The sequence below is a fragment of the Megachile rotundata genome, chromosome 2 (assembly GCF_050947335.1).
Source record: "Megachile rotundata isolate GNS110a chromosome 2, iyMegRotu1, whole genome shotgun sequence".
NCBI lineage: Eukaryota > Metazoa > Arthropoda > Insecta > Hymenoptera > Megachilidae > Megachile > Megachile rotundata.
Genome location: NC_134984.1, coordinates 7,961,905 through 7,982,101, shown reverse-complemented (window position 1 = coordinate 7,982,101; position 20,197 = coordinate 7,961,905). Strand labels below are relative to the sequence as shown.

At 32.8% G+C, this 20,197-nt stretch overlaps 2 protein-coding genes across 7 annotated transcripts; both read right to left on the bottom strand.

The window, feature by feature from the left end:
- LOC100879121 (uncharacterized) lies at window positions 1–13,876 on the bottom strand. 6 transcript variants are annotated; one of them, XM_012288367.2, is made up of 12 exons: window positions 13,306–13,876; window positions 12,842–13,018; window positions 11,019–12,770; window positions 10,695–10,956; window positions 10,189–10,619; window positions 9,893–10,116; window positions 8,340–9,809; window positions 7,825–7,988; window positions 7,546–7,736; window positions 3,543–7,464; window positions 2,533–2,615; window positions 1–2,453 (listed from the first exon to the last, which is right to left on the bottom strand). In XM_012288367.2, the coding sequence occupies exons 2-12, from the start codon at window positions 12,941–12,943 to the stop codon at window positions 1,728–1,730; spliced, it is 9,327 nt and encodes a 3,108-aa protein (XP_012143757.2). In that variant the 5' UTR covers window positions 12,944–13,018; window positions 13,306–13,876; the 3' UTR covers window positions 1–1,727. The 6 variants fall into 6 exon arrangements, with proteins under 6 accessions (XP_012143757.2, XP_076397382.1, XP_076397381.1 ...); XM_076541267.1 differs by having other exon boundaries at window positions 7,546–7,712; XM_076541266.1 differs by having other exon boundaries at window positions 10,189–10,610.
- An 883-nt stretch (window positions 13,877–14,759) lies between these two features.
- On the bottom strand, window positions 14,760–16,929 carry LOC100879234 (uncharacterized). The gene is made up of 5 exons (XM_012288371.2): window positions 16,698–16,929; window positions 16,394–16,553; window positions 15,859–16,009; window positions 15,729–15,800; window positions 14,760–15,657 (listed from the first exon to the last, which is right to left on the bottom strand). Exons 2-5 carry the CDS (start codon window positions 16,544–16,546, stop codon window positions 15,179–15,181), a joined length of 855 nt encoding a protein of 284 aa, XP_012143761.2. The 5' UTR covers window positions 16,547–16,553; window positions 16,698–16,929; the 3' UTR covers window positions 14,760–15,178.
- Between the last annotated feature and the right edge of the window lie 3,268 nt (window positions 16,930–20,197).

Sequence of the window (20,197 nt, the reverse complement as noted above, 5' to 3'; positions counted from 1 at the left end):
AATTTTTCAAAAAATTTATTATAAAATATATTATACCTTAATTAAGTACATATTCAACTCTACGTACGTGAACAATGTTTACGTATAACAACTACGAATGCAATCAGTCTCAGTTTGTCGAGCTGACCGCGAACAAAATAAGGACAGACAACACAGAAATTAAAAAGTCGTATCTCCTTCATGATAATTCATGACTGAACCACCAAGAATAAAAATTGTTAGCTGATCTCTCTACAAAATGAAAACCTATACACTCTTTCCAACATTTGAGCGTGTCATATATATATACATTGCTAAATACACAGAAGTCTAGAAGTCACACGTCAAAGAAAGAACTAACGCTTACTATCTCTTTAAAAGACGTGCGAAAATTCATCAAAGTATTACAAAACGGTCGTAACAATTAAAGCTGAGGTTCCATTCATTCCACCGCTGTTATGCATTCACACACTAATGAATCGCTGGTATTGTTTTGTGGGCATTAAATAGACATCACAACCACAAACGTAAAACTTAAATGCGATAGGGAACCAAGTTAGCGTACTGCTAACTCAGGTAGACTAAAATGTATATAACCGATTCAACCGATCATTAACATTTTCCGATTAATAATACATATATGTATCGTTTTTATACCCGGTTTTACATAATAAAAGAGCTATAATGAATATTAAAGCTACCCTCTTTTGTTACGAATAGCCAACATAAGCTGCTTTCTTAATGCCAATTTATAATTAATTTTTATCTACCGCTTATATGTAATTACATATTTCATTAGAATGTCTGAAATTTAGATCAAAATGGCCCCAAAGTATCAGTCTTTTGGTTAAAATTTTGTTAATTTTATTATACATAGTTGAGCATAAATCTACGAAGTCCGATATGGCATAGTAAGAACATTTTACGTTCCACAGCCAACGACTTCTATAACAGAACTATTAAAAATGCATATAATAACTTAAAGGGCATTTTATTCGAATATTTTCTAAATACCTTTTTACCTAACAACACGTAATCTTGCTTAAAATATTATTTAAGTTATAATCGTTAATTCTAATTGCTATATAAATACCAAAAAGAGAACTTAAAATCTATTAATTCGAAACAAGATGAAACAAAAATCACACAAGGAACATATATTACTAAGAACTATATAAAATAATCTTGCTTGAGTAATTATTCGAACAAAACGCCCAGAATCATAAAATCAATAACTACACTCTTATAAGTAGACATTAACGAAATTCTTACATTATATGTGCTACTATATTCCCCACTATATGCAAATATAAATTGCATCACTCTTATATCAGATACCCTAATAATAATACTTAGCTGTAACAGAACAAACCTATGACGTTTGATTATCAACTTCTACATGACCTTATTCTACAAATTACAAATACTTTACTTTCTTTAATTCTACAGTTCATAAAATGAGCTGTTACACTTCTTAAGCTCCAATACAATAAAGTATTCATTCCGGTTTTTTCTTATTTAAAAGCAAACAATTTCATCAAAGAAATAAATAGGAACCAGCCTATAGCTTATTTGCAGGGCAGAAATGGATACAAAATTAATTACTTGGTAAATCGTTAAAAATATGGCAGTTCGGGCCAATTTAAAGAATTTAAAAATAAAATATGCCGCTCTTTTTCACGATAAAACGATTGTCTTAGAACCTATTTGAGTACTAATATCTCAATCATAATAACATTGTAAAACCATTAAACCATTACTTTTCTTTTCTTTGCATATGCCACTTTAACCACGTTCACAGTTTCCATTATCAAAGTATCCAATATAGTTACAGTGAGACCATTTTTTACCGCGAGTTCATCGTGATGGAACTTCGTCCATTCGTCTTCCTCGGCTTGGGCCTCTCTAGCCAACAATTCGTCGACTCTGTCTCGTCGTTTTCTGCTCCAACGCATTACCATATTTTCCCGTTGCAGTTTCGTCTTGAAACCAAACAACGTGGCCACCTCTTTGTTCACATAAGCGTTAAGTTCTTCTATAGTTTTGGGAATTTTCATAATTGGTTTCGTTTTCACGTTTGGCTTCGTCCAACTTGGACCCGGTTTCTCGTACTCGGCTTGATAAACTTCAGCAATCGTTTCTTTGCACAGATCAAACAGAAACGTATTATAAATTCTTCTATCTTTCTTTACAGTCTCGTCGTTCTCTTTGGTTAACTCGCATATTTCCAAAGGAGCTTCTAATCTCATAATATCTTCTCCAGCTTCTTTAGCTTTAAATATTATCGCTGTAGCCTTTTCGGTGAACGCTGTTAGTTCGTCTATATTAGAAGGAATTACAGCTGGAGGTGGAGAAGGTGATGCCAGGGACGTAGAAATTCTTCCGCCACCACCAGGTGGTGTGTAGGGTGGTGGTGGTTTATTAGGAATTTCTCTAACGTAATAAGTAACTTCCTCTGCCTCTAACTTTTTAATCTGTTAAAAAAATTTAAGTTCGAAAAATGATTGTTATGTTCAAAAAGTATAATTAAGTGACGACAAAGTGAATCTTTACCTCCAATTCGATTTGAAGTTGTTCAATGCGAAGCAGTTTTGCTTCCCAATCCGCAACTTCCACGCCAGGTTGTTCCAATGACGCTATGCAACGAAAAATGTAAAATATTATAAAAATTTGAAAAGTTTAATAGATAAGTTTTCCAGGAAAAGCAACACGAATCTTTACATTACATTATCAATTCACATTTTACTCTGATTAGGTGCTTTGAAAATTAAATAAAAAAATGTCCAAGTATGGATAAAAAATCTGTTTGATGCATTAATAGTATAAAGCTGTGATAGTTATACATTCCAAGTAATATTTATGTATACAATAGTAATTCTCATTTCAAAATACTTAGGGAAAACAAAGAAGGGATAATGTTTGATGTGTGTGTTGTATTCACAATATTCACAGGCTTTCCTTGTGCATACAGAAATCAATAATTAAAGGTCAAGCACTCATGCAACACTGATTTGTACAAAAAGAACAAGTCAATGTTTTATTTTATTCAAAGTTTCGTGTTGTATTACCTTTAGGTAACTATTATCTCGACTTTGCTATTCTGAAAATAAATAATATATCGCTATACGAGGCAATGCTTTGCACAGGAATACACAGCCATTATAAAAATCAGAACGTGTCTCTGTAATGTATGCAATATATAATATGAAATCACTGATTACAAGATATTTAACACCTTACCAGCTAAACAATAATACTCTTACATGTATCAATATCTAATAAACGATGAACAGTTATTTAAAATGTCATATAGTAGCTCAAGCTGGTAAACTGTTAATATTACATAAACATAAACAAATCAAATCAATTTGAATTTAACTAGCTGCATTTAACAAAATTCATATAACCATTCAGTAGCAATGTGATTTCAAATATAATCATGAACTAGATATTTGAAAAATGTAACAAAATCCAACTTGTTCCATATATCAAAACTACATTTTGTATATCCTTATTTAAATGACAAAATAAAAATTAAATTTGTATAGAAAAGAAAATTATACCTTTCAATTTATCTATCATGACCTCTATGTCTTTTTCGGATGTCGCAACAATAGGCGTGGCATGGTATGTGTTCTTTGAGTCTGCGTTCTGATTTTCCACGTTAGTGTTATTTAATAAATCATCATTTAATGCATCGACATCTAATCTCGAATCATTAGGATCACGGGAAGAATCTATTTCAATTTCTGATACATCTTTTGGTGTATTTCTACATTCACTCGATTCGGATAATGCATCTTGTTCTAGCTTCTTCTTTTCCTCATCGTTCGAGCTAAGTGTTATGTCCTTAGAAGCTATTATTTCAACTACTTCGTTGTCCACATTATACATCAGTGATTGATCATTTTTCTTAAGAATACTTCCTACAACTTTATCATCAACTTCCGAAGACATAATATCATCCTTATCAGAAATTTCTGTTTGTGATTTCTCACTATCTTCAAGGGCATGCTTATCATCGCGAAATTTATTTACATTATAGTCTAAATCCGTAGATGATTTTTGGGTGATTTCATCAAGTATTTTCAGTACTTCCTCAGATTTATGTATTGCTTCGTATTTTTCTGGTATAGACGACGGCTTCTGTATAACAGCAGACTTTTGAAGTTCACTTTTATCAAATATTTCAGACACTTCTAAACTTTCTTCTGAGATGTCTTCGTATTCAGGATCTTTCAAAATATCAAATGTTTTATTTACTATGTTGTTAGGTGAGTTGGATGTAATTACTTCATAATGTTTTGCTATTTTAAGATCATCTGCAACTGCAGAAATAAGTGTATCTTTTTGGCTCTTTATTTCATTTTCCGAAACTTCAGTTACTTCAATATCACTTTTATGATGTGATATAGAGTCCGATTCAGCAACCGAATCTATAAAATGTTCTATTCGTTTTTCTATAACATCTAATCCACTTTCAGCTACTTCTACTAAATTATCGAGCTGTTCACCGTCAGAACTATCTTGTTCTAATATAGGTTCTAAGGAATTCTGTTCTTGCACTATTTTTACTCGTGTTTCTATTTTCTCTTCCTCATTGTTTATTTCCATAGGTTCTTCCTCCGCCAATTCTATTTTAACATCAATTTCAAGTTCTGACAAACTCTCACTTTCCGCACTTCCTGGTTCTAGTTCTGTTATAATAATTTCTTGTGATTTATTTTCAGCATCATATATATCTTCATCTTGTTCAATTTCTGTATATAAATTAACACCCGTAGTAAGATCTACATGAATTTTATTAACTGTTACATTTTTATTAATATTTTCACTGTTTTTGATATCCACAGAAACAGGTTCTTCATTTTCATCAAATTTCATATTATTCTCATTTTGTAATATATCCTTTAAGTCAGAATTGCACGAAATTAATTTAATTTCTTCATCTTCAGTAATTTTTACCTCGTTCTTATTTTGTAGAACATCCGAATGACTTTCGATTTTCTCTTTTATCGAATTATCCTCGATACTTTTCTCAACTTTATCTAATATTTTAACTACAGAATCATAAATAGCTTTTTGGAAATCATCAGTTTCAATACTGTGCACGGTTTCATCCTGATCTTGCTCCTTGTAACTATACGTACCAATTATATTCAATAAATTATTAACTTGTTTATTACCTTTTTCAATGTCAGAACCCAACGCTGTTTCATGAAAGTTAATGTCATGTTGATCAATATGTGAAGATTCACTCTTCGGTACAAACGAGAACACATCTTCTACGTCATTAACTATGTTCTCTTCCGAAATTTTATGTTTAGAACTATCTGTTAAATGAGATACATCTTTTGAATAATGGGATTTTTCCCAGGAAGAGTTTGTAACATCTTGCTGAATATCAAATGAATCTGATATAGTCCAATTATCTTTATCAACAGAAGTTTTATCTATAGAAATTTGTTTTATTTGACAATCATGTTTGTCTATTTCTTTGCCGTTAAAGCTTATATCATGATTAGATGTGTCATATTTAGACGTTTCAAGTTTTGTTGGCGATACTTCCAAATCTACATGTTCATCATGTACAAATAAAGCTTCATTTTTATTGTCGTCGTTAAACTCTTTAGATGTTAATTTGGAACTATCTCCTTTTGATAGTGGAAGGACTTCACTTATGCTTTGTTGCCTGTTATGATTTGTTATGTCGTTTGTATAATTTTCCAAAGATTCTTCGAAGTTCTCACTTATTTCAGTTGAATTTGAAGCTTGTTGAGAAATTTGTTTCTCTGATAATTTAGTTTCGCGTTCTATGATTGGTATTTGTTTGGCAATATTACGTGTCAGTTTTGCCGAGGTTACATCAGCTGTGTCAATAAGTACATTATTTACTGTATAAATATTTGATGGCTTATGATCCTTTTCTATTAAATTGGACACTTCTAAAGACGATGAAGAATTTTTATTGAATTCTAATGAACGATGACCTTCTGAATTACGAGAATTAATTAAACTTTCCGCAGCATTTATGTCAACGTCTTGTTCAATGGAATGTGCTTGCTGAGATTCTGAATTATTTGCACTTTCTTTACCCTGAATTGACCGTGAATAAATTTCGGACAATGATCTTGTATTATTTTCATGTGCGCTTATATCATTATAGTCAGTTAATATTTCTGAACGATTCACATCATTCTCGCTAACTTTAATATGTTCTGATATTATTGACTTTTCAATTTCATTTAAGATTTCTTTACTTCTTGCTTCATAATCGATTTCTTGATTTGATTTAGAGAAAGATGTTTCATCTGGAGGAATTATAGCAGAAATAACATTATCAACCTCTTCTGCTATACTTTCACGGTCACTAGCAATAGTAGCCGATTTCAATTTTGCACTATTCGTAATGCATTGTGAAGTATCAGAAGTATTCTCTTGTTTATATAATTCCGCGTCTACGCTCTTATCCTGTTTTATAATTTCTATATTGTAAATTTCATCATTTCTGTCTGATTTGGATAGTATTTCTGATATATCCTTCGACGTGCTTTTCTCTTCACTTTGCAATTCTTGTTTTCTTCTTTCATTTGATTTGTTATTAAAACGTGACATCATTTCTGAGAGTATCTTCAGTTCATTCTCCAGTGAACTGATATCTTCATTCAGATTTTGATTACTTAGGCAAAGGAAGTCCAACTTCTTAGAGACATCAAACATTTCGTTAGCAGATTTAGCGTTAACTTCGACATGAGAACTCTGATTACTAGACTTTTCTGAAGGTACACAAGATTTGTTATCTTGTATTTTGTTAACTGTAGATTGCGATGAAATACTTTTTGCTTTGGATTGTTCAGAAATCGTTTCGAAATCAGATTTATATTCTCTTAAATCCGATTGAATTGTGGTTTCATTTCCAGACAACTTTGCTTCTGATTGTGTGGGTATATCAGTTTCTGATTTTCCACCGCTAATCTCAGTTTTAACTTCTTCCGAGCTATTAGTTCTCTTTGCTTCCGATACAACCGAGTTATTTTGGATTTCATCAACATCGTCTGAAATTGACGACATCGAAGCAGAACCAATTTTATCAATCTCAATTTGTTCTGATATATTTTCATCGCAAATAGTACTCGCTTTAGCAGAATTTGATTGCTCTGAAGTTCTTGTGCGTCTAAAAGATTTAATTACTCTATCTGAATCACTTTTATCGTATTCAGTATCAACATTTTTGTTTCTTATTAAATTTATATGTTTCATGCAATCTTTCATTGATAAGCTTTTTGTACATAATAAATCAGACTCTGATCTGGATCTCAATAAATCATTATTTTTGAATATATCTTGAATCCTTTTTAAAGGAATCTCAGGTACTTTAAAGTCTGCTAACGATTTCGACTCTATCGCTAATTTATCACTATCTTTAGTAGACCCCTTTTTCGACTCCAATTTTCTCCGCATTTCATGAATTGTCGTATCATATTTCTGTTCATACAGAAAGGAAAAATATAATTATGTACGTGTAACGTTTTTGAAAACTTATCAGGAAATATGTTCACAACTTACCTTAATTTGATTTAACAAATTTGCTTCTAAAGCTCGAAGTTTTTGTTTCGTTTGTTTTCTGGCTTCCCTTTTCAAACGCGACATTTCTATTCGCCGCTCAGCTAATTTTTCAGTCAGTAATTCTATTCTTCCTTCTACATCACTCGTATCAGATGAAATAGTAGTATCTACAAAGGGACATACACTTCTCTCTGATAATTATCAGAGTCGAAAGATACGTAAAACGGAGACATTAAATAACATGCAAATTATTCACAAAGCACACAACATTAAAATTACCTTGATGAGAAAAAACGTTGGACGTTGCAGTTACAAGTTTAAGTGCAGCTTGTTCCATTCGTGCAACACGGTCTTCTTCGGTTCTTAATTTTGCATGCCAAGCCATCCACTCTTCCACACAGTTTTTTCGTGATGTAAGCGCAGCCTCACGTGCGTTTAATATTCTGAAAAACGTAATCACATTCGATGACGCAAACACATTATCAGCAACAATTAAACAAATTATAAAAGGAGAAAATTATTTAGAAAAATTGTTTAGTTTCAAGAATACACAGACGTTCTTTGCTACAGAGAACTACTGCAATAAAAGTGGAATGCACAACGCCGATGCAGTGAATCTATTTTTACAATGCTTGATTTCATGGTGTGAATATACAGTTTATTATTAGACTTCTTACACGTGCGTATAGCAATTCGCAATTTTATTAATTTTGCATAAATTTAATGTTAAGAACAACTCACAAAATTATTAATGCACACTGATTATTTAAAAAAATAAATACATATGTACTTACTGCTCGAGCTTTTTCGAAGTTTTCAAGTTTTGGTCTTGCGATCTGATAACCACAGATTTAGAGTAATTTTTGTCACTTTCCTCAGAACTATGACGAGATATTGCAAAATTACTAATTTGTGACTTTACTGAAACGTTATCCAGACTGTGCTCGCTCTTATTTGTATTAAACGAATTTTCATACGCTTGAACATTTTTATCAAATACTTTCTGACACAGTACACTTTCTTTACTTTCATGATTATCTGTCCCCTCTGTTAATAATTTGAAGTTGTTATCTTTTATAGATTTTGAATGTCTAGTTACTGTTTGTGAGGAACTTTCATCATAGTTCATGTTGTCCAGCAGTGAATTTTCGTTAGTTTTGTCAGATTGAGTAAACTCTTTTTCCATTTTTGTCCGTTTGTTGAGATGTTTAATCAACTCTTCTGATATCTGAGAATTGGATTTAGATCGTAAGATATTTTCCGTAAGTATACTTGATGACGATTTACTTTTTTGACATTTCGAACTTTTGCGTTTAAAGTTTGACTTAGATTCAGAACTATAAGTCTTTTTAGACATCTCGGATGGAATAGATTTACTACTTTTTTTAGAACTTTTTGAATGAGTCTGTAAAATGTCCTCAGAAACTTGTGATGATTTTGACGTTTTGGATACAGTGTCTTGATTAAGAGAACTTATTTCTTCGGGAACACTTTCACTATTCATACCAATAGTTTTTAAAGATTCTCGTTCCCTCGGGGATACATTTTGAAAATGACTATCAATCATCTGAGATTTTGATTTCTTTGATAATTCTTCTATCAAAGTGTCCGATTCTGATTTAATTTGTTCAGATATAGATTTATTTAAATTCTGTTGTAGTAGTTCAGAAACATCGGGAGATTTGTCTTTGTCGAAAAGATATTTTCCAGGACTACTCATGGAATGACTTGACATTAGTGTTGGATCAGCAGAATGCTGGTGTGATTTCAACCTGAAAATATCTGTTTTAGGCATTTTTTCTTCAAACTTTCTTGATTTTATCTCATACTTTGATTTGCTTCCATCTTTCTGTATCTTATAAGGACACTTTTCCTGAGATATGTTACCCTGAATAGATTCACTAGGTTTATCAAATCTTAAAAATGCTGCATTTGATTCTTCAACAAAATTCGCAAATTTATTACTTTTTGGTAAGTCAATTTTAGAAAAATGTAATTCATTTTCCGACATTTGCATGCGTGTATCTGTCTGAGATCGATCATGCTGAGATTTATCAGAATCGACTAAAGAACTCATAGAACTATTGCTTCTTATATCATAACCTTTCATTGGGCCAGACAATCGCCTTGGAGATTGACTATCTGCGCTCCTTTTTAATTTTGTTAAAATGTTTTTAGTAGACATTTGAGGGTTGAACATATTTCTTTGTTTCTGCAACATAAGTTTACGTTCTTGACTTGCAATTTTATGTAGTTCTTTCAACCTGAAAACAAAATTATTTCATGAATATGTGCAAACATTTCTTGATAGATTTGAAGTGTTTTAAAATATATAAAATTAATGTACCTGTTCATTTCATCCTTTTCTTGCTGCAATTTTAATAGCAGAGCTCTTTGCTTCTTTTTTACTGAACTAACTCGGCTATCTTGTCCAGTATCTTTTAATGCACGTTTTTGTTCCTCCAACTTTACTAATTTTTTAGTTTGATCATTTAACGTTTTCTCGCGAGATTTAAATAACATTTCAATTTTATCATACCTTTGTTTCTCGTCTTTCAATAATTGTGCAATCTGCATATACATGAAACATTGAGTTCAAGTATCCTTACAATACAAAAATTGCAATTAAATTATTTTACTTACTTCCAGATCTAAGTATTTATTAAAAGAACATGTTACATCTCGGGTGGAAATACTAATCTCAGTTCCAGTCTCAGTTCGTATAGATGACGTAGTTTCGTGTAAGCTTATTTCTGACATTGTTCTTAATTTACTAGGCAATGATATTTCTTCTATTTGATCTAAATCCTCAAATTGTTCTACTGAATCTAACGAAAGTTGTGGGATTTCACTATCCCCAACAAATCCTCTTTCGTACGAAGTTCCACATATCTCTGAACATCTACTCTGTACATTTCGTCGAGTGGAACGTACATCTGTTTGGGTTGCTATATCATTTACTGTTTGAGTTTGTACTTCCACAGCTTTAACTGCTGGTTTACTTAATTTACTAAAATTGTCAAACTTATTTGTCATAGTTTGACTTGTGGTATGATGTATTGTATCTGGAAATGCTTAAATATATAAATAATTTTAATAACAATTAGTAGTAATTAAACATTATGACAGGTAACATACTAATTTCTTACCCTTATCAGTAGAAACATTTTTATGTGATTTACTAATTTCACTACAATGTTCCATATTATCAATATTTCTTTCATCTTTTGAGAAATGCAATTTTACTTGGTCGCTCAATTGGCTATGCTGCAATGGTAACTCTTTTTCTTGATTTTGTTTAACATTATATAAACATTTTTCAACATCCATAACCTGCCTCAATGACTCATTAAATGAATCAAGGAGATGCAACTCTGCTTGAAATTGCATATGTAAGGCAGTTGGATGCAACTAAAATTATAAAGTTTTCTTACAACATATTTATTAAATAAAGCAAAAAATAATAAACTTACCAATGAAATTCCTTCTGGTTCTGTCTCAATTTTACCAGTATTATGTTTTGAACATTTAGGATCAACTTCTATATTACTATTTTGTATAAATTGTCTTTTTCGCTTAGAACGTGGTATGAGATTCATATCTGGTGTTATTAAATTACAAAATTCCTCTTGTAGACGATTTTCATCTCTGAATGAAATTCTTCTTGGATCTAGTAATTTTTCAGATAAAATGCTATCGTTTAAATTAGATTCATTACTATTACTTGTTGGTTTAGTTGTTGTAACACTTTGCGTAAAAGATTCTTCTTCCTTTTTTATGTTAGCAGCAGTGGACTGTGATGAATCATCTGTATATTTTAAATCCTCGTTATTTTTACTTGATTTAAGTATATTAATACCTTGTGCAGCTTTTTCAGAATCTTTGTTTTTTATTTGTTGAATAGAGGATGTACTTGGGCTTTGAGTTCTTACAATTGTATTTGAGTCTGTTATACTTTCACCATCTTCAGATTCTTTGGAATTTATAATATATATTTTGTTATCCATTTTATTCATAGAAGGTTTTATCTTTTCTGATAATTTTTTAGTTTGTTCTTTGAAAGGAGTATTTTCATTTTTTCCTTGAGAATGATATATTACTTTATGCTGCTTTAATTGTCTGTTTTCTAATGACAATACATGTTTTTGATCATTAGCTTGTTTTAACATATGTAGATCATCAATGTATCTGGTATCAAAATATTCCATGTTTTTAGACTCTCTAATTGTAATCTTATCTGATAACTTTGAAGAATATTCAGAAAGTGACTCATTACTACAAGATCTATTCTTAGATTCCAAAGAAACGTCTCTTGACTTTAAGGATCGAGTATTACTGGATCTATGCTTTTTATCATTAGCCTTTTTAGCAGTTGATGTTGCAAAGTTTTTTGTTTTTGGTTTAGTTAAAGCAAAATCACTTTCCCTTGGTATATACAATGGCAATCTGTCGCTTTTTAACTTTGTGGCTGACATATTTTCGCATACATTATTAGGAAAGTCTTTTCTAGAAACATGCCTTGGACTTCTAGATCTTTTAAAAAGGTCTTGTGTTGCCTCATCTTGCAATGATAAGGAATCATCTTTTCTAATTCTTTTTGACCTATTCTCTTTTTCTCTAGAGTTTTCTCTAATGTAGTCTTTCTTTCTTGATAAATTTGAAGATATGGAAATATTTGGAACCTTCAATGGTTCCACCTCACTGTTGATTGTTGATGAAACATCTGATGTTGAAAAATCTAATTTTCTTTGAACTCGCTCAAAACTTTTTGTTGGTTTATCTATTCTTTCATGAATAAACTCCTTTGAAGGTGTTTCAAATTTTGGTGATATTAATTCTTTTGATACACTGTTTTCTCTATCAGAAAAATCTAACTTTTTTGCAGAAATTTTCAAATCTGGAACTTTCAGTGGTCTTATAAAATCCATCTTCTTTACAATTTCATGTAAATTCTGACAACTTTCAGGCTTTAATACTGTTATAGATGACTTAATTGCATTTTTATTATATTGATCATATATTTTTTTACAAGCTTCCGAACCATTATCTACAGCAAGTTTACGTTTGACAGCATTTATAAATGTAAATGGGTATGGTTGAATAGGATGGCATAAATTTTTTAAATCTTTCAAGTTAAATGCAATTGATAAGTTTGATACTTTGTCCTTAGATGTTTGTTCAGTAATATGATCTTGGTGCTTTTCACATACAAGAGTTCCAGCTGTCTAAAATTATATTTTATAAAATTTTAGCTCAATAAAAATTATGATAACATAAAGCAGACAATTATACTTACTGCAGCAGATGTTTCAGCACCTTGAACAATAACATCTGGATCAGAAAAAAAGACATATTTCTTTTTCTTGTCAGTGTCTTCCTTCTTAGAGTTGCTTTTCATATTATGTTATTTCATATTAATTAATCTACACTTAGTTGTTGTAAATTCATTCATACTTGCAAATATTTACAGCAACTATGGAATTAAAAACATTAATTACATATACATCCTAAAAAAGATTTATTTGCAACATGAAACGTTTTTATTAAAAGTACTTTTTATTTGTAGGTACACTACAAGTATAAATAACTTGTAAATATATAAATTATTTGTTGTTAGTTACTGAATCAAAATAAATTTAAATGTCAGCATTTGAAGTGAAATAAACTGTACAATATGTGTCTTAAATGCATACATTTTTGAAACAATGAAACGAATTTGCAGTTAATCTTAAACTCATTTGCATATTAACTTGAACTTACATTTAAATATTTAATACAATCAGAATTGTATGCAAGTAAAATAACGAATTTACAGAAAGAAGATAAGAAACATTCAACGTATTTATAACCTTTTTTAAGATATCACATTTTACGAATACATTTTATAAAATCAACTTTTAAACGCTTGATTCAAAACGGCAAGTACATTTTGAAACATTTTATGAAAAATCAAATTTCCATCTATTACACATCTTTTATATTTTCATAACATCGAACAGAATAACTCATCACAACGGTCATTTGTAAACGACAATCACGTGGTACTTTGTGATTTGCCACTCGTACAAAATTGAAAATATGGCAACGACAAAACATGAATGATCAATAACACGATTATTTATAAATACAATGCATACTTTAATAATTTGATAAACGTAATGTTTCGATAATGCAGTTAATGTTGCACGAACTTTTATTTACTATGTGAGATTTTGTAAAAACAATATTAGATAAAAAGAAGCGGCAACCGTTTATAATAGTAAACGGAAATATATTGGTTGTCCTCTCTTCAACGTCTTAAATTTTTGCACTTCTGTCAGTCCTGGCAACATTAATCTCTTGAAGCTAGAAATGAGTCGTAAATATCGACTATACAATAAAATTTGAAAAACCAATCAAATTTTTAAGCAAATAACAGCGAACTATTTAAATACATAAGAAACTATAATATAAAATATGATTATAAAAAATATAAATAAACAATTAACAGAAAAATTTAAAAAATTCTAAAAACAGATAAGTTAAAAGTTATATGTATATATAATAGTTAAGCAGAAAGTAATCAATTAAAGTAATATATCATTTTTAATAAAATTCAGTATCGATAGATACCTGCCGCAAATACATTTAATATAAAATTTCGAAAAATTAAATATTTGAATAAGGATAACTTATTACTACAGAATAAATATTTTATAGTTTTTCTATAATTTAGTTCTAATGATATAAATTATATTATCGATAGATTTTCATAACCATTTATAGATATTTATATATGTATAGTCAATTCAACAAGAAAATCGTAGGACCGTTTTGCGCAGCTGACAACTAGACTCGTGAATTCCCTACTCTCCTTACTTATAGTATTACCTGTTACAGTATGATTCGATTTTTATTTTATTAAAATTAGCGGTATATTTTCTTACAAGGATCAAGAGCAAGATAGTCAACAGAATATTATCGGCATTTTTTTTACAGCAGTAATCGTGAATGATGTTATAAAAATATACGTATACTTTTTATTCAAAAGTAAATTATTTGTGTTCATAGAAAATAGCAAAAATTACCGATAACTGTTGCATAATTAATTTTAGTTCGAAAGTAATTAACAGAAGCTGTATATTTTTTGTTATCTACTTGAACAACTTCATTATTAGAACGAATTTCACAAAATAGGTACACAAATTAAAGTAGGAAATTGAAAGGTAGAAACATTTTTAGTTATGATACATGTATATTATACATACATTTGATAAAGGAATAATAAAAGTTACATACATGAAAAAAATCACACTGATTTTTTGGTATCTTGAAACATTTAGCGTTTCAACATCTACATACGTATCATCCACAAGTACCCATATATACATTATATACATTACTTATAGGATTACTCCAAAACTAATCTATTTACAATTATTAAATAAAATTGAATAAGCAAAGTACACAGTTCATTCACAATATTCATAATCCTCTGACTTGTCTTGGGATGCCCAAATTATGTCACATTCCTGATGAAAATACTGGATGTAATTTTATCTAAAACTATCTATAGTCTTTATACATTTACCAAAATGCACGATTTTGCTTTGTAAAAATTCTAAAATCTCACTAACAATGTCACTCTTAAATTTTAGGTCTGCCGATTTTTTTTAGTCATTGTTCTAATACATGGGTATGGAAGATTTTGATGTAAAATTTCTTTGTACCCAGTTGTTCCACAAGCAAGTCTTAATTTATAAGTGTTCGTTATTTGTTTGTTCGCCTTGTTGCACCAACGAGGAACTTTCTTGTATGTTTTTGTTAATACTTTAATTTGGTCATTATTTAAAATTTCACTAACAGATTCATTTAATTTTTCTGAACCAGCATTTCTTTGCAGACTTATAATTTTATTTTCCAATGTTTTAATACGACGTTTTGCAGCATATAGTTCTTTTTTGAATCTTAATCTTGATTTTTCAGTAGCTTCTAATACTTTCTCCAACCTCAGCAGTCTTTCTTGTATTTTATGATTTTCATTATCCTTGCAAAAAGATGTTTGTTGTAATGGTAGTTCATCACTAGCTTCTGCATTTGGTTCTGCAATTTCTGGCATTTCATTTGTAACCTCTGTATAATTATAATTACGTTTAGTGCAAAACTACCTTACTTTATAATTCTTCCAGAGATAAATACTTTACCATTTTCCGACATTATATCTTCCTCTTTCACAATAAAGGCAGGCTCAGGTTTCAAAGATTGATATAGAGCTTCTGAAAATGTTAAAAAATTAGTTTCATTGTAATTCCTGTCAAAAACCTCCATTCTTACCTGTTTTTAATTCAGTTTGTGTGGGTTCTTGTACTTCCTGTTTAATTGTATTCACTGGTATGTGTTTACCAAAAATTGTTGGAACTGCATCAGATTTTAAACGTCGCTTCCCATCTCGAGTCTTTTCCCACATATCCTCTGTAAAATGCACCTGAAAGAGTTATTATATATATTTATTGGAGATGTCATTATTTTTTTCTATTATATTGGATAACTTAAAAATTGGATTGAACATATTATACTTATTCTCCACAACTTCTTGAAATAAAATAGATCTTACAAAATAACTGTGAACTTTATGAGTTCCTAAACTTACCTACTAAAAGTAGAACATTCACTTTTATCTACACAATTACAAATTAAAATTAAATAAATAAAATAAGCAATACTAAAACTTATTTATAATATAAAGAAATACATTTTTTAAATAAACCAAGTTTATGCTAGAGTAAAGTTTAACTAGAATATGTATTATATGCACAAATAAATTACCATCATGCATATTAATTTGTTACATTAATTTACACTAACTAACATGACACAGTGATGCTGCAGGACCAGGAATCCAATCCTCTCTATTGATATTAGCAATCCATGTAGTTCTTCTTTTTTCATTTCGAGGTATCCTGCACATCTGAAATCCTTTCTGCGATGAATTGACACAATAATCTGCACTGCAACCTCCCATTTTTTCCCTACAATAACAGCATATTCAGTAACTTACGTAGCCTCTATTTCTTTAAATCAACAAAATAATATGAAAAGTATGAAATTGTTATTACTGTTTATTAACAATTAGTCCACTTTAAATTGTATAACAATTAAGATATAATACTTACTTATTATTAAATAAGTCGCAAGAGATTTAATAAAATATTTGTTTTGCTCATTCGCTCTTATTCAATATTTCTTGCGTTTTTATTTGTATTTCTGTCTTTCTCTTTCTTTTTTATCTATTTCCGGTTTTGCGATAAATGATGAAAACCAATCATTGATAGTAATATGGTATACCCATTCAAAAGTTCTACTATCGCTATCAAGTTGTGAAATATGAAACCACAATTTAATTTGAAACTTTGCCGTTAGATGACGATAGTAATACTGTTGTGGCGCCCTCGGTCGTGCGCACATTTTCGCCCGTGAGAGCACCATCTAGGTGTTGTGTATTCAAGTTGTCCGCGCGCGCCAGAAAACAAAAGAGAAATATAAAGAGGTGACAACATGGCCGTAACGAGAATAAGCGTCGTTGATTTTCCCTATCCTCCATCTCCACAAATTGGTGACCCCGACGTGATCGGAAGAGCATAAATTAATCCGACGCAATCGATTAAATCGATGCGACTGTTTAAGTCGTAAGTGGGCATATAAAAACTGCCGGATTGTGAACAGTTAGTCTTTAACAATAGTGTTGTTTATAGTGCACGTGGTAAAGGCGTCGCGAACAAAAACTTTAGACATTAAATCGTATAGTGTGTATTCATAGACATTAAGTGCGTGTTATTAAAAAAGGGACAAGATGCCTGAGACGCGTTCAAAAAGTGCAGAAAAAGCTGAAGAATTCGCAATGGCTGAGGACAAACCATTCGCGGCGAGTGGAAGCAACGCGTCGACCCCAGCAGCGGTAGTCAGGTTGCCGCCTTTTTGGAAGGGAAATCCGGAAATATGGTTTGCGCAGGTCGAAGCAGCTTTTGACCTAAACAAAATTGAGTGCGATGACACAAGGTTCAAGCACGTTATTGTCAATTTGCATTCGGATGTTTTTCCCTTTGTAACAGATATTATATCATCGCCGCCGTCGAGTGGCAAATATAAAACTTTGAAAGCGCGCGTCCTTAATTCTTTCGGTGAGAGCAGCGAAGCTAAGCTGCGGAAGCTGTTTCAGGGGCACGTGCTAGGTGCGGAAAAACCGTCAATCTTGCTGCAAAAGTTAAAGAACCTGGCAGGCGGACAATGCAGCGATTCAGTTCTCAGGACATTATTCCTGGAACACCTCCCCGAGCAGGTTAAATCTATTTTAGCCATCAGCGAGGTAAGTGATTTGAGCAAACTCGCCCTCCAGGCTGACAAGATTGTGGAGATCACACGGCCCTGCGTCACCGCGGTGCAAAAGCCACTGGAAGAGGCACCCCCGGCTATAAACCATGTCTCGAGCGGTCCCGAGGCACAACTTGCGCAAATCGCGGGACGTTTGCAGAAGCTGGAAACGCGCCAGTCGAGAGGACATTCTGTATCTAATAACTGGCATGGCTTTCGTCGAAACAGAAGTAAGAGCCGCAGCAGAACAAGAGGCGGGTACTGCTATAAACACTGGAAATTTGGCGCGGACGCATATAGTTGCCAACCGCCCTGTAATTGGGAACGGGACCGCCAGAGGAGTCAGGAAAACTCTTCGTCCGGAGGCCCACGGCGGCAGGTGTCTCCGGGACCGGGAAACGCCGCCTCATAATTAAAGATAGGATTAGCAATATAAGTTTTTTAATAGATACAGGCGCGGACGTGTCCATTATACCTGCGACGAGAGGGAAGCAGGCCAAACCCTCCGAATTGACATTGTTCGCGGCTAATGGAACGAAGATCCCAACTTTTGGAGAACAGCAGATGGACTTAGACCTGGGATTTGGACGCGGAATGCACTGGGCATTCGTGGTTGCCGATGTTAGCCGAGCGATAATAGGCACGGACATTTTGTCCTACTTTCATTTGATTATCGACGTACGACGACAGGTACTGATTGACGGTCATAGTCATGTTGAGGTATGTGCCCATTCGGAGTATTCTGATTTTCCGACGATCCGTCGAGTGTCGGCTGACGGGCCATATAGAAAGCTGCTAGCCAGGTTTCCAGGGTTGCAGCGCGCGTCAGCGACACCGACAGGGAGCGCTCATAACGTAGAACACCATATTGAAACAACGGGACCACCGCTAACTGCCAAAGCCCGTCGATTGGCGCCTGAAAAATTTAAGGCCGCAAAGGAGCAATTTACGCAGATGATTAAACAGGGCATCTGCAGACCATCAAAGAGTCCTTGGGCGAGCCCTTTACATTTAGTGCTGAAGAAGAATCAAGAGTGGAGACCGTGCGGTGATTACCGACGGCTAAACAAAGTCACTATACCTGATAAATATCCAATTCCGTTTCTGCAGGACGCTGTGTCTTTCCTACACGGAGCGAAGATCTTTTCCACGATTGATTTGGCCAGAGCTTACCATCAAATACCTGTCCGAAAGGAGGACATCCCGAAGACAGCAATAATCACCCCTTTCGGGTTATTCGAATTCACCTACATGACATTTGGACTCAGGAACGCCGCTCAAACGTTCCAGAGGTTTATGGACGAGGTAACATCCGGTCTGACATTTTGTCAAGTCTACATCGACGATATCATCGTCGCATCCAGCTCAGAAGAGGAGCATCGCCGACACCTTGAAGCTTTGTTCAAGAGACTGGAACAGTTTGGTTTAACTATAAACACTTCAAAGTGCGTTTTTGGCCAGCCTGCGGTCGATTTCCTCGGTCATCGAATCAGTGCGGCTGGCGTAGCTCCCTTACCGGCGAAGGTAGAAGCTATTAAAAACTTTCCGAAGCCAGAGACAATTAGTGCGTTAAGACGGTTCTTAGGTATAATTAATTTTTACAATAGATTTATTAAACACGCCGCGGAAATTCAAGCACCTCTTCAGGAGGCTATCACGAACGTCAAACTTAAAAAAAGCGAACCGGTTGTATGGACGAATGAAAGAGAGCAAGTGTTTCAGAAATTGAAAGATGAATTGAGTCGCGTTACTTTATTGGCGTTTCCGGCAGATTCTGCGGAACTCGCGATTCAGACCGACGCATCGGATGTTGCAGTGGGAGCTGTGTTACAACAGCGTGTTAATAAGCACTGGCAACCGCTTAGTTTTTTCTCGAAAAAGTTATCTCCAGCAGAGAGAAAATACAGCGCATACGATCGCGAATTATTGGCCATATTTAAGGCAATTAAACATTTCAGAGATGTGCTCGAAGGCCGTAAATTTTACGTATTAACGGACCATAAACCCTTAACTTTTGCGTTAGATCGCCCGCGTTTGCAAGCGTCGTCTAGACAGGCCCAGCAGCTTTCATATATTTCGGAGTACACTAACGATATTCGGCACATCCCGGGAAGCGAGAATACGGTCGCGGACGCGTTGTCGCGCATCGAAGCGGTGACAGCGCCCTTGACATTAACGACTGAAGAGATTGCCCGCGAACAAGCAACGGATGCTGAGTTGCAAGAGTTATTGAAACCAAATTCTACAGTATTGAAATTGCGTAGTTTTTCATTAACAGCGTCTAGTGAAATATTATATTGCGATG